This window comes from Aulonocara sp. 'chitande type north' Nkhata Bay, linkage group LG20 (genome assembly GCF_057382095.1).
Source record: "Aulonocara sp. 'chitande type north' Nkhata Bay isolate Kocher_YH1m ecotype deep benthic linkage group LG20, A_spYH_male_GT1.1, whole genome shotgun sequence".
Taxonomy (NCBI): Eukaryota; Metazoa; Chordata; class Actinopteri; order Cichliformes; family Cichlidae; genus Aulonocara; species Aulonocara sp. 'chitande type north' Nkhata Bay.
Window position 1 is genome coordinate 15,166,800 of NC_141363.1, and position 18,466 is coordinate 15,185,265.

Here is an 18,466-nt window from a genome sequence, read left to right on the forward strand (position 1 = left end):
CATGAGATGTTCTCAGTAGAGGGTTGGATTTAGGTTTACAGTTAGTCACAAACCGACCATTAAGCCGTGTGATCTGGTGCATAAAATGAACATAATGTAAATACTAGATGCCCACAATTGAACAAATTTGGGTTATTGTGTTTTGTAAGGTAAACTCATAATCTGATAGACCATAAAGAGAGGTACAGTCCATCCAGAAAACTTTACTTGTTTCACATTTTGTCTTGTTATAGTCTTATTACAAAATGGATTATATTTGTTTTTCACCTCAAACCCCCCCCCCCCCCCCCCAAAAAAAAAATAAATAAATATGCATTTGCTTGAAATTCTTGAAAATGTATTAAAAATGAAAACAAAAACAACATGCACATAAGTAATCATAGTGTTTGCTCAGTACTTTGTTGAAGCACCTTTGGCAGCTATTACAGGCTCATTATTTTTGAGTAAGATGCTACAAGCTTGATCCCAATATTTTGGGGCAGTTTCTACAATTCTTCCTTGCAGAATCTCTGAAGATCCACCAGGCTGGATGAGCAGTCATTTTCAGATCTCTCCAGAGATGTTCAGTCATATTCAAGTCTGGGCTCTGGGACATTCACAGAGCGGTCCCAAAGCATTTCCTTTGTTTCTTGACTGCGTCCTTAGGGTAGTCGTCCTATTGGAAGATGAACCTTTGCCCCAGACCAAGGAACGGAGCACTCTGGAGCAGGTTGCTATCAATGATGTCTTTGTGCATTGCTGCATTCATCTTTCCCTCAACTTTGACTAGTCTCCCAGGTCCTGCTGCTGAAAACCATCCTCACAGCATGATGCTGCGACCACCACGCTTCACTGTAGGGACGGTATTGGTCAGATGATGAATAGTCCCTGGTTTCCTGCAGACATAATGCTTGGCATTGAGGCCAAAGAGTTCAACCTTTGATTCATCAGACCAGAGAATTTTGGTTCTCATGGTCTGAGAGTCCTTCAGGTGGCTTTGGGCAAACTCCCGGTAGGCTGTCGTGTGCCTTTTACTGAGGAGTGGTGTCTGTCTGGCCTCTCTACCATACAGGCCCGATTGGTGGAGTGCAGCAGAAATGGTTGTCCTGTGGAGGAAGCATCTGGTTCTTGGTCACCTTGCGTTCTATCTCGATCACTCAAAAATTGGCAGCATGGCCAGTTCTCGGAAGAGACCAAACTTCTTCCATTTATGCATGATGAAGGCCACTCTGCCTTTCAAAATCATGTCCAATTAACCAAATTTGACAGATTGACTCCAACCAAGTTGTAGAAAATATGTGAAAGATGATCAGTAAAAATAGGATGTACCTAAGTTCAACTATGAGTGTCATGGCAAAGGCTGTGATTTTCAAGTAAGAATATTCACTTTGTCATTATGGGGTATTGTGTGTATAATTCTAAGTTGAAAAATGAACTTATTTGAGTTTCCAGATAGACTCTAGATGCTGAGAACTGTTTTTATTAGTATTGAGCATCAAGCCTGAATTCCTTGTTTATAGACCCTTCCATTTGAGTCGACTGTAAATCACCAAATTAAATTTTAAACTTACACTCCTCCTTCAAAAACAACACTAAATATTAAAAATGGTTGCCTCTACTTTTTGTTTTTTGTTTCTCTAGGTCGTAGATTTTCTAAACCTGTTAACTCCCCTGCTCTAAGTCACTATAACAACACCAAATTATCTGGTGATGCTATAGTTGGCTTTCTTTTACAGTCTTTTTATATAGTCCCAGTTATTAATTGATTTGCAAGTATGGCAAAATTAATGATGAACATTCATTTTTGTAGCTCATTAGAAAAGCAGTTTAAATCAATGAATGTGTTGTTGGGGTTGGTGAATACAGTCCAGGAACCAATCTAAGTCTATCAGATTAAAATCACTGATGTACAAGTAATACTGAAAACCCAGGCGTATCTGCGGGTACTTTCCAGATTATACTCTGAAACACCTGCTCCTTTTTCTAGTGCAGATGTCATGTGCAGCAAAAAGGCTTTAATAATGATTTAAAGATGTAAAGACAAAAATCCCATTTCATCTAAAAGCACTAGGAAGACTTTTCCCCCTCTGGGGCATGTTCAATCTGTCCTCTTACTGAGGCCATCTGCATCTGATGCCGAGGTCACAGTCACCAGTCCTGCTGTCAGGAATGAACCACTCCCACACAATGCCCATCATTGTCCAAATATCAAGACTATTTTTAGTAAGAAACGAAAGGGTAGGGGCAAGAGAGTTTCCAGAGATGTGTGGGTGTGTGTGTGTGTGGCTGCAAATGGCTTGCTCTATGTGCGCATTTGTTTTTACATTTGTAGGCCTGTGTTCATGTCTTGTTTGTGTGTTCAACCCCTCCCTCGTTCAATCCAGCTACTGTTCTGTGGTGGTGGACAGGAGGTGCAGTGAGAAAGGGGAGGGAGCTCTGGTTAGAAAGCATCTCTTTGACAACATTAAACTCCCCGTTCCTTATTCTGCCAAAAGGCTAAAAATATTAGAAAAAGGACCCACTTGTGCGTAGCAGATGTTGCAGAGGGGGAGGTGGGGTCTTTCCTGCAGCACACGGGGACGGGAAGAGGAGAGCGGACGTGTGTCTGTTTTCTCCAGCTGTCTGCAGGGATACACGTCTGCACGTGAGTGTGTATGTGTGAGCAAAGTTTTTCCTCTTGAGGTCTCAGGTAGATGTTTGCAACTTCTGTTAGTGCTTTGGAAATGTAGACAGGCCTCAGCTGGTTAGGACTGGAGCTTGAATGGCCACATGTAGCCTATTCTTATAAGGGTTTGTCCATCAGTAACTGTGATGATTAAAATGAGCATCTATAGTGAGACGGAGTCATCGATTTGGTGGTATTATTATTATTATTATTATTATTATTATTATTATTATTATTATTACGTTCAGAGAGTTTTGTGGTTCTTTTCTCTAACAAGTTGTTTCTTTAGGGGCTCTGAGTACTAAATGGTGGATAACACATGCTTTACCAGAGGAAGATGTTTTTTATCCAGTGCAGCAGTGACAGTAATTGCTATCCTGGGGACCAGGCTCTGCATCGCAGGTTGTTTTTAGTGCTCATGCACTCAGACTCTACCAGCTGTTTTCTGTTGTAATCCTACACAAAGTTGTAAACCTCCTTCACTGTGGTTTCCTCTGCTGGACTCCCAAGTTGAGCTGACGGGAATGTTTCAGGAGATTTGAGTTTTGAACTCAGTTTGCACACAGCTTTCCATCAGTGCAGCGGCATGTCTTACAAATACATGAAAAAGAGATGCTAACAACAGATGGACATTAATGCTTTTGGCTAATGCTTAGCTCTTTCCTACGATGCAGTCATTTGTTGTTGAATAATGGGAGATATAAGTTCCCAACTTGGAAGAGCCATCGAAAATAAAGAAAAACTTCAGAGCTTAGGAAAATGCTGATATTATGTAGGTAAAAGCAAATTTAATCTGTAATATTGTTTTAGATTGTGACTGTCAAAATAGACGTACTAAGCTCGGTTAGACAAGTTTTTTTTTTTTTTTTTTTGTTAAATAGTAGCTAAACACAGTTGTCACAATAATTAAGGCGCTACATAGAGCAGAACACTAATGTTATTAGCAAGATACACTGTATCTCTGAGGAGTCAGGTAAAGCAGTATCTGTCATATCCTGAAACTGCCTCAACATATTGTTTAACATACAAACCATCTTCTTAAGTGATTTTAAACTCATTTTTTGGGTAAGGAAAGATAAAGGGGCTAAACTGAGCTTGCTAACACAGTATAAAACATTTAGCTTAACAGCTACATTAGCTAGTATTTTCCTATATACTCTATATATTCAATGTTTATTTAAGAAAGCAAATATAACATTTTTCTTTTCTATTAAATAAGCCTCAAAAAATGACTGACTGTACCTTTACCAAATTTCATTATGTGGGATTATTAATTTGAGATTAAAACATTCTTTAAAATACCAAAAATTATCAACAGGTTACTGAGTGTTATGGAGCAATATTAGCCTTGTGTTCCAGAAGCATCAACTCAAGTTAGCATGTTAGCCAGCTAGCATCGGCGTACCTGTATGCTGCTTTGTGTCATTTGTGTCTTACTTTTAACCAGCTTATGTAGGAAAGGGAGCAGTGTGTCACGATTTATGAGATGAATCACTATTGGAAATTCTGAACACATTTTAATGACCACTAAATCTGTTTCCATGATAATTAGTTATTGAAAAAAAAACAGACCTTTCAGCTTTTAGTTATTTGGGGTTTTATGGAGACCTGGAATGTAAACATGCCTGTCTCTAAAGCACTTTGGGTGATATTCTGTTGTTTGAATGTTCTGTAGGACAGCGGTCCCCAACCTCCGGGCCACGTACCGATACCGGTGTGTGAGTCGTTTGGTACCCGGCTCAGGTGTGAAATTCATGGTTTTCAGGGTTTTTGTTGTTATGTTTTATCTTTCTTTTCTTTTTTTTAATCTATTTTATTGTTAACTCGGTTTTCCTGGGTCTTTTCCCTTGTGTTATGAATAAATCTTCTATTTTTGGGTACCGGTACTGGTTTTATTTTGTTGAATTTATTAGAAAAAACACCTTAAAGGCCGGTCCGTGAAAACATTGTTGGACATAAACCGGTCCGTGGTGCAAAAAAAGTTTGGGGACCGCTGCTATAGGACATCGATAAAACAGACGTGTGACAGCTGATTTTTAGAGTATGTCTGATGCATAATGTTTCATTTCTAAAACATAATTAATTTCACACAATTCAGTGGGTTACATCCTGGACTGGATAGAAAGTATGATATCATTACTGGCTTTGATATTGATTAGATTGATATTTGAATTGAATCGCCCACCTCTGCATCCTTGTAGTGTTGATTTAAGGAAAGTTGGCTAATAAACAAAAGTAGCAGCTGCTGTGTGCAACTGTAAAAGAACATCATTTTTACAGTAAGATATTACACATATTTAACTTTTCGATTACTATTTATTATCTTTGTCTCTTCTGTTGGAGGCATATGGTGCCATCTATTGTGGGCTCTAATGAAACAGCAGTTATTTGCTGCTTTTAACAGCAAACAGACGAGTCATAATAATTACAGCGTGCAAAACCACCTCACTTCAAGTCAACTTGGTACCATGACTGAAGCTTGTGATCACATGGGTAATGAGTTTGCAGATGGTCATGTTTTACATAGTGCTTGAAAGACTTTTCATCCGTGTTGGCTTAAAGCATGAGTTTGTTCTACTAAATGATCCTTGGGATGAGATTGCTTGGTCAACAACTGCTTCCAAGTTTGAAGAAGGACATTGGAACCTCTGTGAGTTAATCAGTTAATCAATCTTAAAACCAAGCAAATGGCACACTTCAAACATTTGGTATCCATTCATTGCCCTTGTTCTTGTTACACAGAGGTTATTCTGCATATAGAATCACCATATTGTGTTGCCTTTGTTACACTTTCTTGGTTTTCATGCTTTTACCCTCAGGTCCTCTCGCCTGAGAGAGGCTTTTTAAACACCTTAACAAAGAATTCAGTAGCAGAGCCCCGTATCACTGTCTGACCACGATTGCCTGTGGTGGGACTATATAGTGGTCTTGATTGTGTCTGGAACAGGAAGAATGCTGCCAGCCTTTCCTCAGTGTGTTTATTTCTCAGCCCACATCACCGCTGTGGTTCAGCTGACAGTAACTAGTTGTTTTTTTTAAATTTCAGTGTAGGCCCCCTTGTGTACAATAATGTATATTTTAAAGGTCTATTGCATACTTTTATAGATGCATGCTAAAGTCCAGGAGGAGTTTAACTAACTTGCTTTGTCAGTGGGCTTGAATGTCACTGCGAAGCAATAGAAATAGAACGTGCATTACATAAAGGCAGCAAGACTGGTCACGAGGAAAGGCAAAGGAGCGTTTGTTGTATTCAACATTGTATTGAGTCAGAAGATACGTCAAAACAGGACTAGATAAGATGATGCTAAACTGTAATGAAATCTGAGTGGATTTTGGTCTGCTAATGTGATAAAAGCACCAACAAGAATAGACCATATGAGTCAAATAAAATAAAAAGTCCCAGCATTTAAAATGATACGTCACCCACAAGTACTGGCAAGATGAGCTTTTCCAGCCATGTGTTATTATATAACATACACCAGCCCCTGAGCCACCCACCCTATCCTCCTCCACCATCCAAGGTGCTGCGGTCGCAGTACACTTGTACAGCAGCAGGCCAGCAGCCGCTGCACACAGCAGGCACGAGGGTGATGCCAGGCGAGGCAGCTGTCCAAACACTGTCCGGTCCCTAGAACAGAGCCAGGGAAGCAGGATAATGGAAGAAGTGTGCAAACAGCTCCCTTTCTTTGTTGCCAAGGAGTAAAAGCACAAGCAGAGGCAACAAAACCCTTTTTGTCTCTGTATCACTTTAATTATCCAAGGCTATGGACACGTTATGGACACGTTAGCAGCACGATTGCTTTCTTAAATATAGCTGTTTACTCTGGGTGACGACAGCACTGGTGCGTGTTCGGTGTATGTGTGGGGGGGGAGGGACTCGTATTTGATGTCAGATAAGACCCATTATGCAGCAATCCTCACACTTGGCCCATGGATTCGTATTGCAAACCTCCACAGAGTCATATGCAGATTTGATCCCATGTTGAGAAACAAAGACTCCGTGGGTGGAAATGACAACACGACACACATTAATGTACCCACACTGGCACACACGCATGAAATCAAACACACATACATGTACACTTGGAAATGTAAGAAAGAAAAGATGGGATTTTCTTGTACTTTCACTTTAATTAGCTGTCTAGTTCGATACGTTTGCTTTTTCCCCTCTCTTTTCACAAATCTTCACACACACACTAAGGATTAGAGTTGGTTATGGGCGGGAATCTCATGGATTATTACTGGAAGACAGTTACACAACCAGAACAGAAGTTTGAGAGGCAAAGGGAGTAAAAGCAGCACCTTCATTCATACACAAGTCTGCATGTTAAAACTTTAAGCTTCTGCTACTGTTATAACCAACTTACTCACCCAACTTTTATTTGATCTTTTATTTGTCTCTAATTAATTAATTTACACTGGACGCTGCAGTGAAATGACTATAATTCAAGAGTGTCGAACTCCAGGCCTCGAGGGTCGGTGTCCTGTAGGTTTTAGATGTGTCCTTGATCCAACACAGCTCCTCAACATGTCTTGAAGTTCTCCAGAGGCCTGGTAACGACCTAATCATTTGAATCAGGTGTGTTGACCCAGGGGGATGTCTAGAACCTGCAGGACCCCGGCCCTCGTGGCCTGGAGTTCGACACCCCTGCTATAGTTGGTGTAAGGATGACTGACTGAAAACATTGAACGTCTGCCAAGTCGAAACTCTTGGATGAAGGTTAAACAAGGACTCTTAAGTGTTTCTAACAGTAGCATGTCTAGTCCAGTATTAGGCATGTAATACAGTGTAAACCTTTGTTCTGTGTGTGTTTGTGAGCAGGCAGGCAAAGGAGAGCCCCACGTCTTCAAGGAGAAGACTTTCAAGAAGAAGCGGCAGTGCAGTGTGTGTCGGCAGAGCGTCGATAACGTGGGCTCCTTCTGCAGAGGTGAGAGTGCTCCTGTGTTGACTTTCTCCCACTAATTTTGTTGTTATTAAAAATAAAACCAAAGAAAGAAATTGGTCACAACTGTAAGGTCACTAATCCTAACCTTTGTTTTCTTTTCCCCCTCCCACTTGACGTGTTTTTCTCAGTATGCAAAACAGCCACCCACAGGAAGTGCGAGGCAAAGGTAAGGATCGACCGCCAAAGGAAATAGTTTCAGGCTTGACTTAGATGGAGAAAAATAAATTCTGTATCGCTAAACACAAAAATTACAATACAGAGGAAATTTTTATGTTACTTAATGTTTCACAAAAAACTGCACACAACAAGGATAAATGCCAGTTTTCCATGATGTGTGTTATTCACATTTCATGGCATCCAATTGTAGAATTAGTGGCAGCTGGTTGTGTCAGAGAGCCCAGTTTTTAGGGCTTGATTGACAGCAAATACTTTGGCAACTGTCCTCATCCTAACCCTGATGTTTTGTGGAAAAACAAGATTCCTGTCCCCTGATTGCAAAGACGGGGTTAACACTGAGGTGAAGGCTACTTCAGCAGCTTTTCAAAGAAAAATCCCAAATATTTGTTCAGTTTTCTGAGGAGTTTTGGGGCTTTGGACTTATGGCTAAACAAACAACACATGAATTTTTTGTGAGAATAATTACTATTAGCATCCCTTCTTAACCCCAAGTCTACCCAACACTGTGTTTTGGAGAAAGATAAAAATGACTTTTAGTCTTTTTTAAATGTGAATAGTTTTTGACGTGTCATTTGAATGATTATTGTCTTTGTTTTTTTAGAAGAACAATTTCATAAGAACAAAAATTACATATTCTGAATGGCCAGAGCAAGGATTGGGGAGAGGTCTAACTTAGATGGATACAGATATTAATTGCTGTAAACTTGACTCCTATTAAGGTCACTAAATTAAATGCATTTGCATGTACTCATTAAGCCAGTTCCCAGGCACTGAAATGATAAATGACATTAAGGAAACTCTTTGGGGTTGTCCAAACATAATGCTGTCACATTCTGAGCTGAAGAGGATCATGGGAGTGATAATAACATGAAATAGACTTCTTTTTTTGTTGTTGTTTTTTTAACGACGTGCTAAATAAATATCACAAGTTTATAAAGCATAACAGTGAAAGGTAATGTTACTTTATGATTAACTTTTACCTCAAATAAAGGTATAGGTACATGACAGTATCTCTATAAAAGCAGACATCTCAGGAGCCGTTCTAAAAAGAAGCCTGTTCATTTGCATTCCTCAATGTAAGCTGCGAGCCTTCCTTCGAACACCACACTGCTGGCTCTGTGAAAGAGTCATTGATGGAAGTATGGCATAATGAATGGACAGAGTGATGCTGAGGGAGAGAATGTGAAAGGCGCAGAAGGCTGAGGCAGGGAACCTTGGCAGGCAGCAGCTGACTGACATAAAGCTAAGGGGTGAAGGCATGTGGCAAAGACGAGCATCATTCCTCTAGCATCCCTCTGTCCTCTTGTCTTTTATCTGCGGAGAGCCTTGGGGATGAGTTCAGAGATGAAAGGATGGCTTTGAAACAGCACACGCAATAAAAAAGTAAAATCAGCTTTTTAAGGACAGCTTGTGGTGTTGGTCGCACAGAGTTATAGGTTGGTTATGACTCTAGAGTTGACATAGACCAGTAAGCCACAACATTAAAACCACCGACAGGTGAAACAAAGAACAATAAAAATGTCTTTACAATGGAATGCTCTGCTGGGAAACAACCTTTGTTACATACTATCCACCTAAAATATTGCTGCACCACATCACTGACTACAGTAGTCTCCTATACCAGTGGAACTACCCCTCCAAACTGTCAGAGGTGAAGGAACAGGCCTTATCTGTGTCTATGCTTTCACAGTCAGAGCTGAGAACCTACAGAATATAGGAAGATGGTTTTGATGTTGTGGCTGACTGAAAATAGTATTTGTTTTCTTCCATTGTAGGAACTGTCTGTCTGTATGCGTTGTTGTGAAAGAGAAACTTCAAGGATTAGATGAGTTTTCAGTAACGCAGCTGGTTTCTTATTTTAACTTAAAAGTAATGCAACATAGCATTATAGCAGCACAGCTAGCATGATTGTGTTTAGATGTAAAACCACAACTTGAAATATAACTTTACTTTTTAATGACTTTAGACAAACAAAATACAGTACAATGTGTTCACTGGTTAATTAAGAGATACAGTTAACTTCACCTTTAGACATAATCAGAGATTTAATCTGTTTTTAAGCTAGGCTAGGTGCTAGCTAGAGCGCTATGTGTTTGTATAGCCATAAAAGGCTGTGTCAGTGTTCTTGTTTATCTTGTCATGTGATTTTTTTAACCACAGTTCTAGCCCTGAACTTAAACCCTAACCCTTTGCTCTGGACACGAGCGACAATTATTTTGGGAAAAATGTAAATAAAGACTTGGGAGAATAAAATAATTACAATGTTTGTGTCAATTTGTACAAATCAGCAGTTTGGCTACTTATGCTCCTCATTTAGCAGTACATATTTTAAATGGTGAGAAATGTTCCAGTGTTTTCCAATTTATTAGGAAAAAGGTTGATTATTCCACAGATATTTTATATTTTTAAGATTTATTACAAAAAAACAAAGATCGGGATGTTCTTAAACAGCCTTACTATAACTGTTTGATGTGTGGTTGTTGACTGGGAGTTAAACTGTGATATCCATCGCTGCTGCCCAGGAAGGGAGAGGTCGGATAAGGGAGGGTGTGGAGGACTGGCTTCTCTGTACATATTAGCTGTTATCTAACCTTATGTATAACGCAGAGACTTGAGGAGGGATGAAGGATTGGCATTGGTCTTTCCTAATGTGAATTCAGATATTTGAAGTAAAGACAGTGACACAGCAAACTGAATAAAAATGAACAAGCTAATGCGTGTCACCTGGTTTGTGGTAAACAGGTGTAGTTACCTGTGTTAGAGCAGTTACTTTGCATGCCATTCACGTTGATTTTGTTAACAATTACATTGTCTTTGAATCGCCCAGCTCTCCTCTCCTCCCGTTTGTGTGTGTCTGTGTTTGTATGTGTGTGATATTCCTGCATACACACACGCCTAAGCACTTCTGGAGGTCTGTCATCTGTAAGGCATCCTGTTTACCACACCATTCAGTATGTTGTCAGAGTAGAATTCAGCTCTGTGACGGTGGGAAAAAAAGAAATCATAAACCTACATCTCATAAAGATTGACTGGTAGTGATTGTACTCTGCATGTTTTTAATTTCAGTTATTCTGCTCCCTGCTCTTTGCCCATGAGGTCAGCAGCCTCCAGCTGCCTCGTCTCTGTCTCTATTAAAAAGAACAGACTCTCACAGAGACGAGCAGAAGGCCATAAACAGTTTTACTTCACCATGTTCTCTCTCAGAGAATAGTCTCCCTTATCTTTGATCCCAAGTGGAAAATTTAGTCCGAAGGGAATTTGTAGGGGGTGGTGGGGAAGGAGATGGCGGGGAGAGAAGAGAGAGGGGGGCGAGAGAGGAACAGTGGGAGTAGGAAGGATTAAAATTAGTGAAATGCAGCCCGTGACGATTTGACCGGCCCGTCTGGTCTAATTAGGCAAGAAGAGGCATTTCCGCTGGTCAAACTACGGGCTGGTGGCTAACTACTTGGTTCCCAAACCGAGTCACGCCCACCAGTGATCAGTCAGGCAGGATCAATGGATGTGTGGCTGACTGCCAGATGTGCTGTATCAGACAAAACAGAGCTGACTGAAAAGAGCTCCTGTAGATTGCTGATGGTTTCTTACTGTAAGCAGTGCTTTGAATTGACATCTGAAACCAAAGGCAATCTAAAAGTTTTAACTTTGTTTAAACCCTTCGTATAAGGTCATAAGAGGTCAAATCTGATAACATTTTTTCCTAACTGGTGTTGCCAACCATCCATTCATCTATCCATCCATAAGTACTTTTTCTTCAGCTTATCCAGTTAATGGTTATGGGGGTGCTGGAGCTTATCCCTGCTGTCATGGGAAAAGAGGCAGGGTACACTCTGGACATGTTGCCAGCCTAATATTCCAAATTAAATATAAATTAAATTGCACATTTCACAGTTTCATGCGTGTATTGTTGTACTGCTTCATCCACATGAAGCAAGATTTCTCAGCAGAACAAGATAAGCGTTATTCACTTTCCCTGTTTTAAGTATTATTCCACCACTGACTGTCTGCGACTGCAGTTCAGTGAGTAAAGGAAAACATTTCAGAATGGAATTTCATTGTTTTAGGGGTAAGTCGTCCTGCAGATGGTGTATGCTTATGCTGGTAAAGTGGGGCTGCATATCACAGTAATTACACTCTCTGGCCCCGCCCCCCACATATTGGGATTGCTTATTGTCTCTCGTCCTTGTCACAGCTCTCATCCACTGAACATGTCAAAATATATTTTACATGAGGCTAAGCTGTGTGCCGTTTGCATTGCCTGCTGTTCTCTTTACAAGAAGAGGCTGTACAATCAAGTACAGATAGAGTGGAAGTGGGGGAGGACGCAGGGATGGGGGAGAAGAGCAACATAACCCGCCTGATGTTTCTCTGAGCCTTTCATCAAGACAGTTGTGGTTGCTGTTGTGCTCTTTTTTTCTAATAAGGAAATTCAAAACATAGAAGTACTTTCAGGAAAAGAACCCTTTGAAGTGTCTCCTGCGCACTTCCTCTACTGTGACAAATTTCCTGAAGGATTCAAAAGACTGTGTTGCCACTTTCTTTCCTTTTTTAACTTTGCATTAACTAACGTGACACTCTCAAAAACATCAAGCAGTTGCAGGCTAACAGAAGCGATGAGTGGATGGAATTTTAGAGCAATGTCAGAAACAAAAAGTCGACCAGATTCCCTGTTTTCCCAACATGCAGCTGACCCCGACATCCCTGTTACTCTACAGACTTCCCGTCACTATAGGAATATGTCACTCGTTGCTATTAGAGCATGCCAGCTGCAGCATGCTTTTAAGCAGTCTCCTGTAACAGGGAGGCTTAAATAAGAAATATCCATCGCAGCAGTTTACTGTAAGAAACCTTTTAATTGTTTCAGTAGGTTGTTTTTGGGGGGCCTCAGTGACATCAGCAGCAAGTCATTCTTGTGGCGTCTAGCCCGGGCCTCTGGTTCCCCCCCTGCAGTTCCAGTATTTCACTAAATACTCGTGTAGTCAGCATGAGTCATTCAGGATAACAGGATCCAACTGCATCATTTTAACATTACTGGGACCATGACCGTCTCTTCTGACTCAACGAACTTTATCACAGACAGCTCTGGTAATTGCTGAGATAAGTTGGCATGTTTTCAGTTCGTGTGTGTGTGTGTGTGTGTGTGTGTGTGTGTGTGTGTGTGTGTGTGTGTGTGTGTGTGTCTGTGTGTCTGTGTGTCTGTGTCCAGTACAGACTAAGCGAGAGAAGGAGCGAGTGAGCATTGTTGATGAGAGTTAAAACCATAAGCATGACAGCTTACTTAGCCAAGTTGGGACTAAGCCAGTCCACTCTGTGTGTGTGTATGCGTACATGTGTGTGCGTGTGTGTCTTAGCTAGGACATAAGCTGTTCTAATTGGCCGATGGGTTTGTTCTCAGAACTTTTGCATATTTCACTTCACTTCATTTGTATCTGGTATTTCATACATCATTCAAGGAGCCTTCTTATAGTGAGGGCAAGACCCAAGACTATTATAGAGAATAATTATTAACTGTACATAAGATAGACCATGACTGTGAATTTTCGACTTCACAGTTTACAGCCTTAACTTTGCCATTTTTCAACCATTTCAATCATTTTCGTACAACAATTAATAGGAAGATGAAAAAAAATATATATATATTTTAATTTCTACCACCATCATCAGCTCACATCTGTTTTGATTATAAAATCTGAAATCTGTTTAAATATGCCTGTCTAATACACAATGTTTCTAATTATTTAAAAATCCCAAAATGTGTGTGTGTGTGTGTGTGTGTGTGTGTGTGTGTGTGTGTGTGTGTGTGTGTGTGCTTGTATTTTTTCACTTATAAAGAAATGGGTCCATGAATTAGCACAGGCAGGGCTGGGCTGGCACAAAAAATATCGGCAATTTCATGTTTGCGTAAAAAACATCTATAGTATGTGACAATTTAAAAACTACATTTTAGCTACTAGCAGTTGCTCATGGTTAAAGGAGCCATCCCAGTCCAGCCCTGAGCACAGATGAGGCTGAGCACATTGTTGGCGTCGACTGCCTGTATCTGCACACCTGTTAATTTGAAAGTTACAATAAAATTTTCACTGTTAGATGTCATTAGATTGCAGATTGAATCAGGTGAGTTCTGTTTTCTTACCCCTCCCAATCAAAGTGCATAATCCTAGCTACGGTGGCTGCTATAGGACAACTCACTTGGCTGACAAAAGGTTAGTTGTATAATGGCTGCATGCGTTTTTCATGTTTCTACTACTGTTTGTGCAAAAAGAAACATTTGTCCACATTATATTTTAACATGTCTGAATAATATCAACACTTAAAACTAAATTAGGAAAGAAAAATGGACTTTTGTACATTTGGTATAAAAGAGTAAATCGTTCTTAGAGACAAACCATCTTTATAGCAAGTTGAATACTTTCCGGCAGGGTCTGTCATATGTGTGCCTGTGTTTAATTGGGTTTTCCTGTCTTGCCTCTTTTGGCTGTTGTACCCAGTCAGTTCACCTCCCCAGACCTCAAAGAAATAACTGAAAAAAACCTAAAAAAAACAAAAGTCAAAGGAAGAGATGGAAGACTGTGACCACAGTGGCGTCTATTTTGTGAATTGTGGTGTAGTGCAGGAGGAGATGGGTCCTAAAACGGTGGTTGACATTGCCCATCTGAAGAATGCAAATGCATTTTTGTGCATATGGTAAACAATGCGAAGACTGCAAATATAGAAAGAGGAGGAGACACTGTGCTTTTGGGAATTGTGCAAGTGCCTGCTTATCGACAAGATGAATGAGAGACGGCGCCCAGCCGCAGAGCGTAGACGTGGAATGAAGATCTGTAATGATGCCCCACATCGGTTGGCTCACAAGAGGTTTTTCCATTGTTGATCTCTCCCAATCACATCATGACCCCGGCCTTCCTGTGTTGTTTATTTACCCATGTTTATTTTTATCCAGCTTCAAGCTCTCCGCGCTTGTTTGGGTTGGGTGGAAGTTAAAGATGGGTGGATGAGAATGCTGTGTGTGTGCACAGCGTGTGTGTGCACAGCGTGTGTGTGCACAGCGTGTGTGTGCACACGCGTGTGTGTGTGTGTGCGCTTTAACCTTGAGCATGTACCTAGCAACCCTCTGTACAAGCAGCATTCCTGTTTGTGTTTTCCATCTGCTTAACTTTAGTCTGTGTAGTCAGAACCTCAAAATCCATAACAGGGATTTGCATCCCACTTGGTCATAAAAGCTCCACCACAGGGACCCATGTGACCTATGAGATCTTCAGCCGCCCTCTCAGCTGCTTGGACCGAAAATGTAACCGTGATAGACAGAGACCTCTTTCTTTCCTTTTGGGGTCAAAATAAAGTGTGGGAACAAGAGACAAAGAGTGAGGAGGGGGGAAGGAAAACACAAATGCTTTGTTAGATGGCCTCGTATAAAGACGAGCACAATATTGCACTCCTAAATCTGCTGGATGTAAGTCTTTCACCTATAGGTGTTGTTTTTGCTTAGCTATGGTCTTGAAGCCCTCATGAGTTAGGTCGGGTTTCTGGTTTTCTCATGAAGACCATCTTGTGATGATTAAGAGGCATTGGACATGTGGGTTGCATTTAAAGGGCAGTTATACAGCTAAGCCAGGTAACTATCAAAAGTGCCATAGCATAAGTCAGGCAGGTTTGTGCTAAAGAGTGACCATCTGTGTTTCTGACTGCCAAAACGGTCTTAAAACAAAACCCAGTCTTATGTGTCAGTTTTACATTAGTTACAGATGAGGACAAAGTTATTACCCCCCAGCTCAGGTACAGATAGCAGAAGGAAAATACAAATAAAATACAAACAAATAAAAAATAAGTAAGATAATACACTATATACAACAGTAGCATACACAGTATGTGATTAAGGATATGGTTGTGGAAATATGCAAAACATAAACTATATAGCTTAACATAACTATTCTACCACTACTAAGCGCTCCTTTAACAGAGCAAGGGATTTTCAACATAGCATCTTTAAACATATAAGTTTCTTTAGAAAGCGTAAATTATTTCTATTTGCGCACAATAACAGAATAAGCCCTGAAAAACTGACCTTTTTGTTGAGCTATAGTAAAAACAACTGGTGTGCAATGATGTGCTTTAATTTGGTGAACTTTATATATCCGTATTTGTATATCAGTGAAGGATTGTGTAATTACCCCCTTAAGTGCATTAAAGGGAGCCTTTGTTTAAAAAAAATCTAAATAAATTATTATTACAAAATGTCAGATTGAGCAAATGAGCACAGACAGTTCAAGCTTGCTGCTGTATCCGTCCTGCTTCCTCGTTTCTGTAAGTGCTTCAATGTTTCATCAGCATTTCTCTTACAGCTTGAAAAAGTTTCCCCTCTGCGATCATATGAGTGTAATACATCACTTTATAAGGCCCCCTGCATTCTTCTCAGGCTCGCTCACTGATGTAGGTGATGATGGTGATCACTAAAGCACACAAGGTCACAGCCAGCATTTTGTTCGACAGCTGAATCTTTGCTGCTTTCATCAGTGTCCTCTGATTGGCTCTCCTAAGGGAGCTGAAGGAATGAGGAGCCTGTTAGGCCTAAGGCTTAACATCAAAGGAAATGGTGCATGTGAACAGCGTTCATATGTAGCTGGACGTGGCTTGATTGGGGTCCGGATTGGTTGGTACAGTTTGCTTTGCTCATAGACGTAGTTTTTGTTGGTTTGTCATAAGGACAACAGACACATCTATTGTTGGGTGTCTGTTGCAAAAACCCTACAGACAAAGAATGTAATTGGTATGGCTCCCACACCTTAACATCTGCGATCATTTGAGGTCTCCACTGCTTCCCTTGAGTCATGGTTTAGTGTCACTGTGGGTTTATATGCTTGGGGAACTTTGTCCACAGTTTCCTCATCTGCACACTGATCTCACTTGCATTAATCCATTGATTTGATGTTTTCCCGTTCAACACTACCTGAGGGAACACCATGGTATTTTAACATCTTCTTTGCTGCCATTAGGCTTGATGGCAAGGGTGTTGTTGTAGTGGTCATTAATGTAACTGAGCTGCCTCCCCATCTTATTTTGTAGTGGGACATACTCCAACTCCCCCTGCAGCTGGCAGCAACAGTGCTCCTCCTGTCAGATCTGCTGTGAGCTGGAAGGGCTACGTGTAGTCACAGAAGCACTCATGAGGATACCCCAAGGAAAGAAAGCCCAAATGTTCCCAGCTAGCCTTAGAAATCAATGCTTATCAATGCCTCAGACTGATAGCATCATTTGCTGGGAGAATACTAAAACCCCGGTGTTCTGGGTTTGGATTGGTTAGAGAAAAACAGTCACCAAGTACTCAGCTAAATGTCAATCAGATGAAAAATATTTAAAGTAAAACTTACGTTGCTTCATTTGATGTATCAGAATGAGCAGTGAGTGCTGCTGTATGGCCTTGTTGCTTGTGTGTGCTTCTTAAAGGCACTGCTGGTTATTTATATGCAAGGAAATATTACAAGCGGCAAAAAAGTACTTTAGCTCGTAGCTATTCACGCACAGACTGTGTCTGACGCTGTTTCTTACAGTAATGACATACCAAGGCTAATAGCTCACTCTGTAGTTACTCCTGTCACAGCCCACAGCTCTTAAGCAATGCATTGAGAGGAGAGACCTGTGCTTTATTCATTTACTATGTTTTTTCTGGTTTTGATGGATCAAAGGGCAAGTTGGGAGGTTTAGGAGCCAGGGCCACTACAGGCAAGAAGAAGATGGAGAGCTAGCAGAAGGAGATGGTGGAGAGGGTTATGGAGGTCAGAGGTTTCTGGACATTGTCAGCAGGACACATTTGAAAAGAGGCAGCAGAGGCAAAACGACAGGCAGCGTTTCACTGAGTGTGTGTACATGATGGAGTACAGAGAGCAAGTATATTAGTAAGACAGAGTAGGCATATTGATTTTTGTCATTTTAATAACATTTGTCACTCGTTATGACTTTCCTTTGCTTCAAACACACAAAGACAAGGACTGTAAAGATGTAAGAAAGTCAGAAGTTCAGAAGCAGGGTGCAGGGAATAAAAAGATTCCAATAAAAGTAGGGGGAGGCACAGAAGTTGGAGATGTGAGAGGAAGACAAACAGGAATGGTTTTGTCAGAAACAGATTAGAGAAGAAAAGGAAGGAAACACCAGGATTGTGAGAGGATACCCAAGGGAAGAAAGTCTGCGATTAGGAGAAAGTTGATCGAGTAGAACTGAGAAAAACAGAGGAAAGAGAAAGGAAGAAGTTAAAAAGCTGGAGAGGAAAACAGATATGGACCAAAAGAAAAGGGAAGCAGAAGAAAAACAAAACCGTAAAGAGGGAAGTGAATAAGCGTGGAAAATAAAGGGAGCAAGCTGAGAAAGGAAAAGAAGGAAGAGGAGATAAATGAGCAGATAAGAAGGTAACAAGGTAGGAGAAAAGCGATGCAAGAAGGATGAAAAGAGAAACGAAGTGATGGGTGGAGGTCTGTTAGCAGGAAGTTTGTGCGTAAGTGTTGGCCTGGGGAGATGGAATCTGGTGCGGTGTGGTGTGTTTGTTCTGGCTTAGCGGCCACCCTCAGCAGGCCCCTTCACTGGGCACTGTGGGAGAGAGGGATGCAGAGGGCTAAAAACTGAGAAAATGGTTTTGAAAAGTCGATAACCAGTGCGCAAGCGCCAAAACGAGGTACAGCCTGCTTTGAGAAACAAAAGCACTAAAGGGTGCGGG

At 40.9% G+C, this 18,466-nt stretch overlaps 1 protein-coding gene across 4 annotated transcripts in view; it reads left to right on the top strand.

Moving 5' to 3' along the window:
• tns2a (tensin 2a) overlaps positions 1-18,466 on the top strand; it is a 63,585-nt gene that overhangs the window by 12,135 nt on the left and 32,984 nt on the right. For all 4 annotated transcript variants that reach the window (XM_086278813.1, XM_086278814.1, XM_086278815.1 and 1 more), the window contains exons 2-3: positions 7,467-7,572; positions 7,719-7,756. In XM_086278813.1, coding sequence (XP_086134939.1) covers positions 7,467-7,572; positions 7,719-7,756 — 144 coding nt within the window. The remainder of the gene's footprint in view (positions 1-7,466; positions 7,573-7,718; positions 7,757-18,466) is intronic.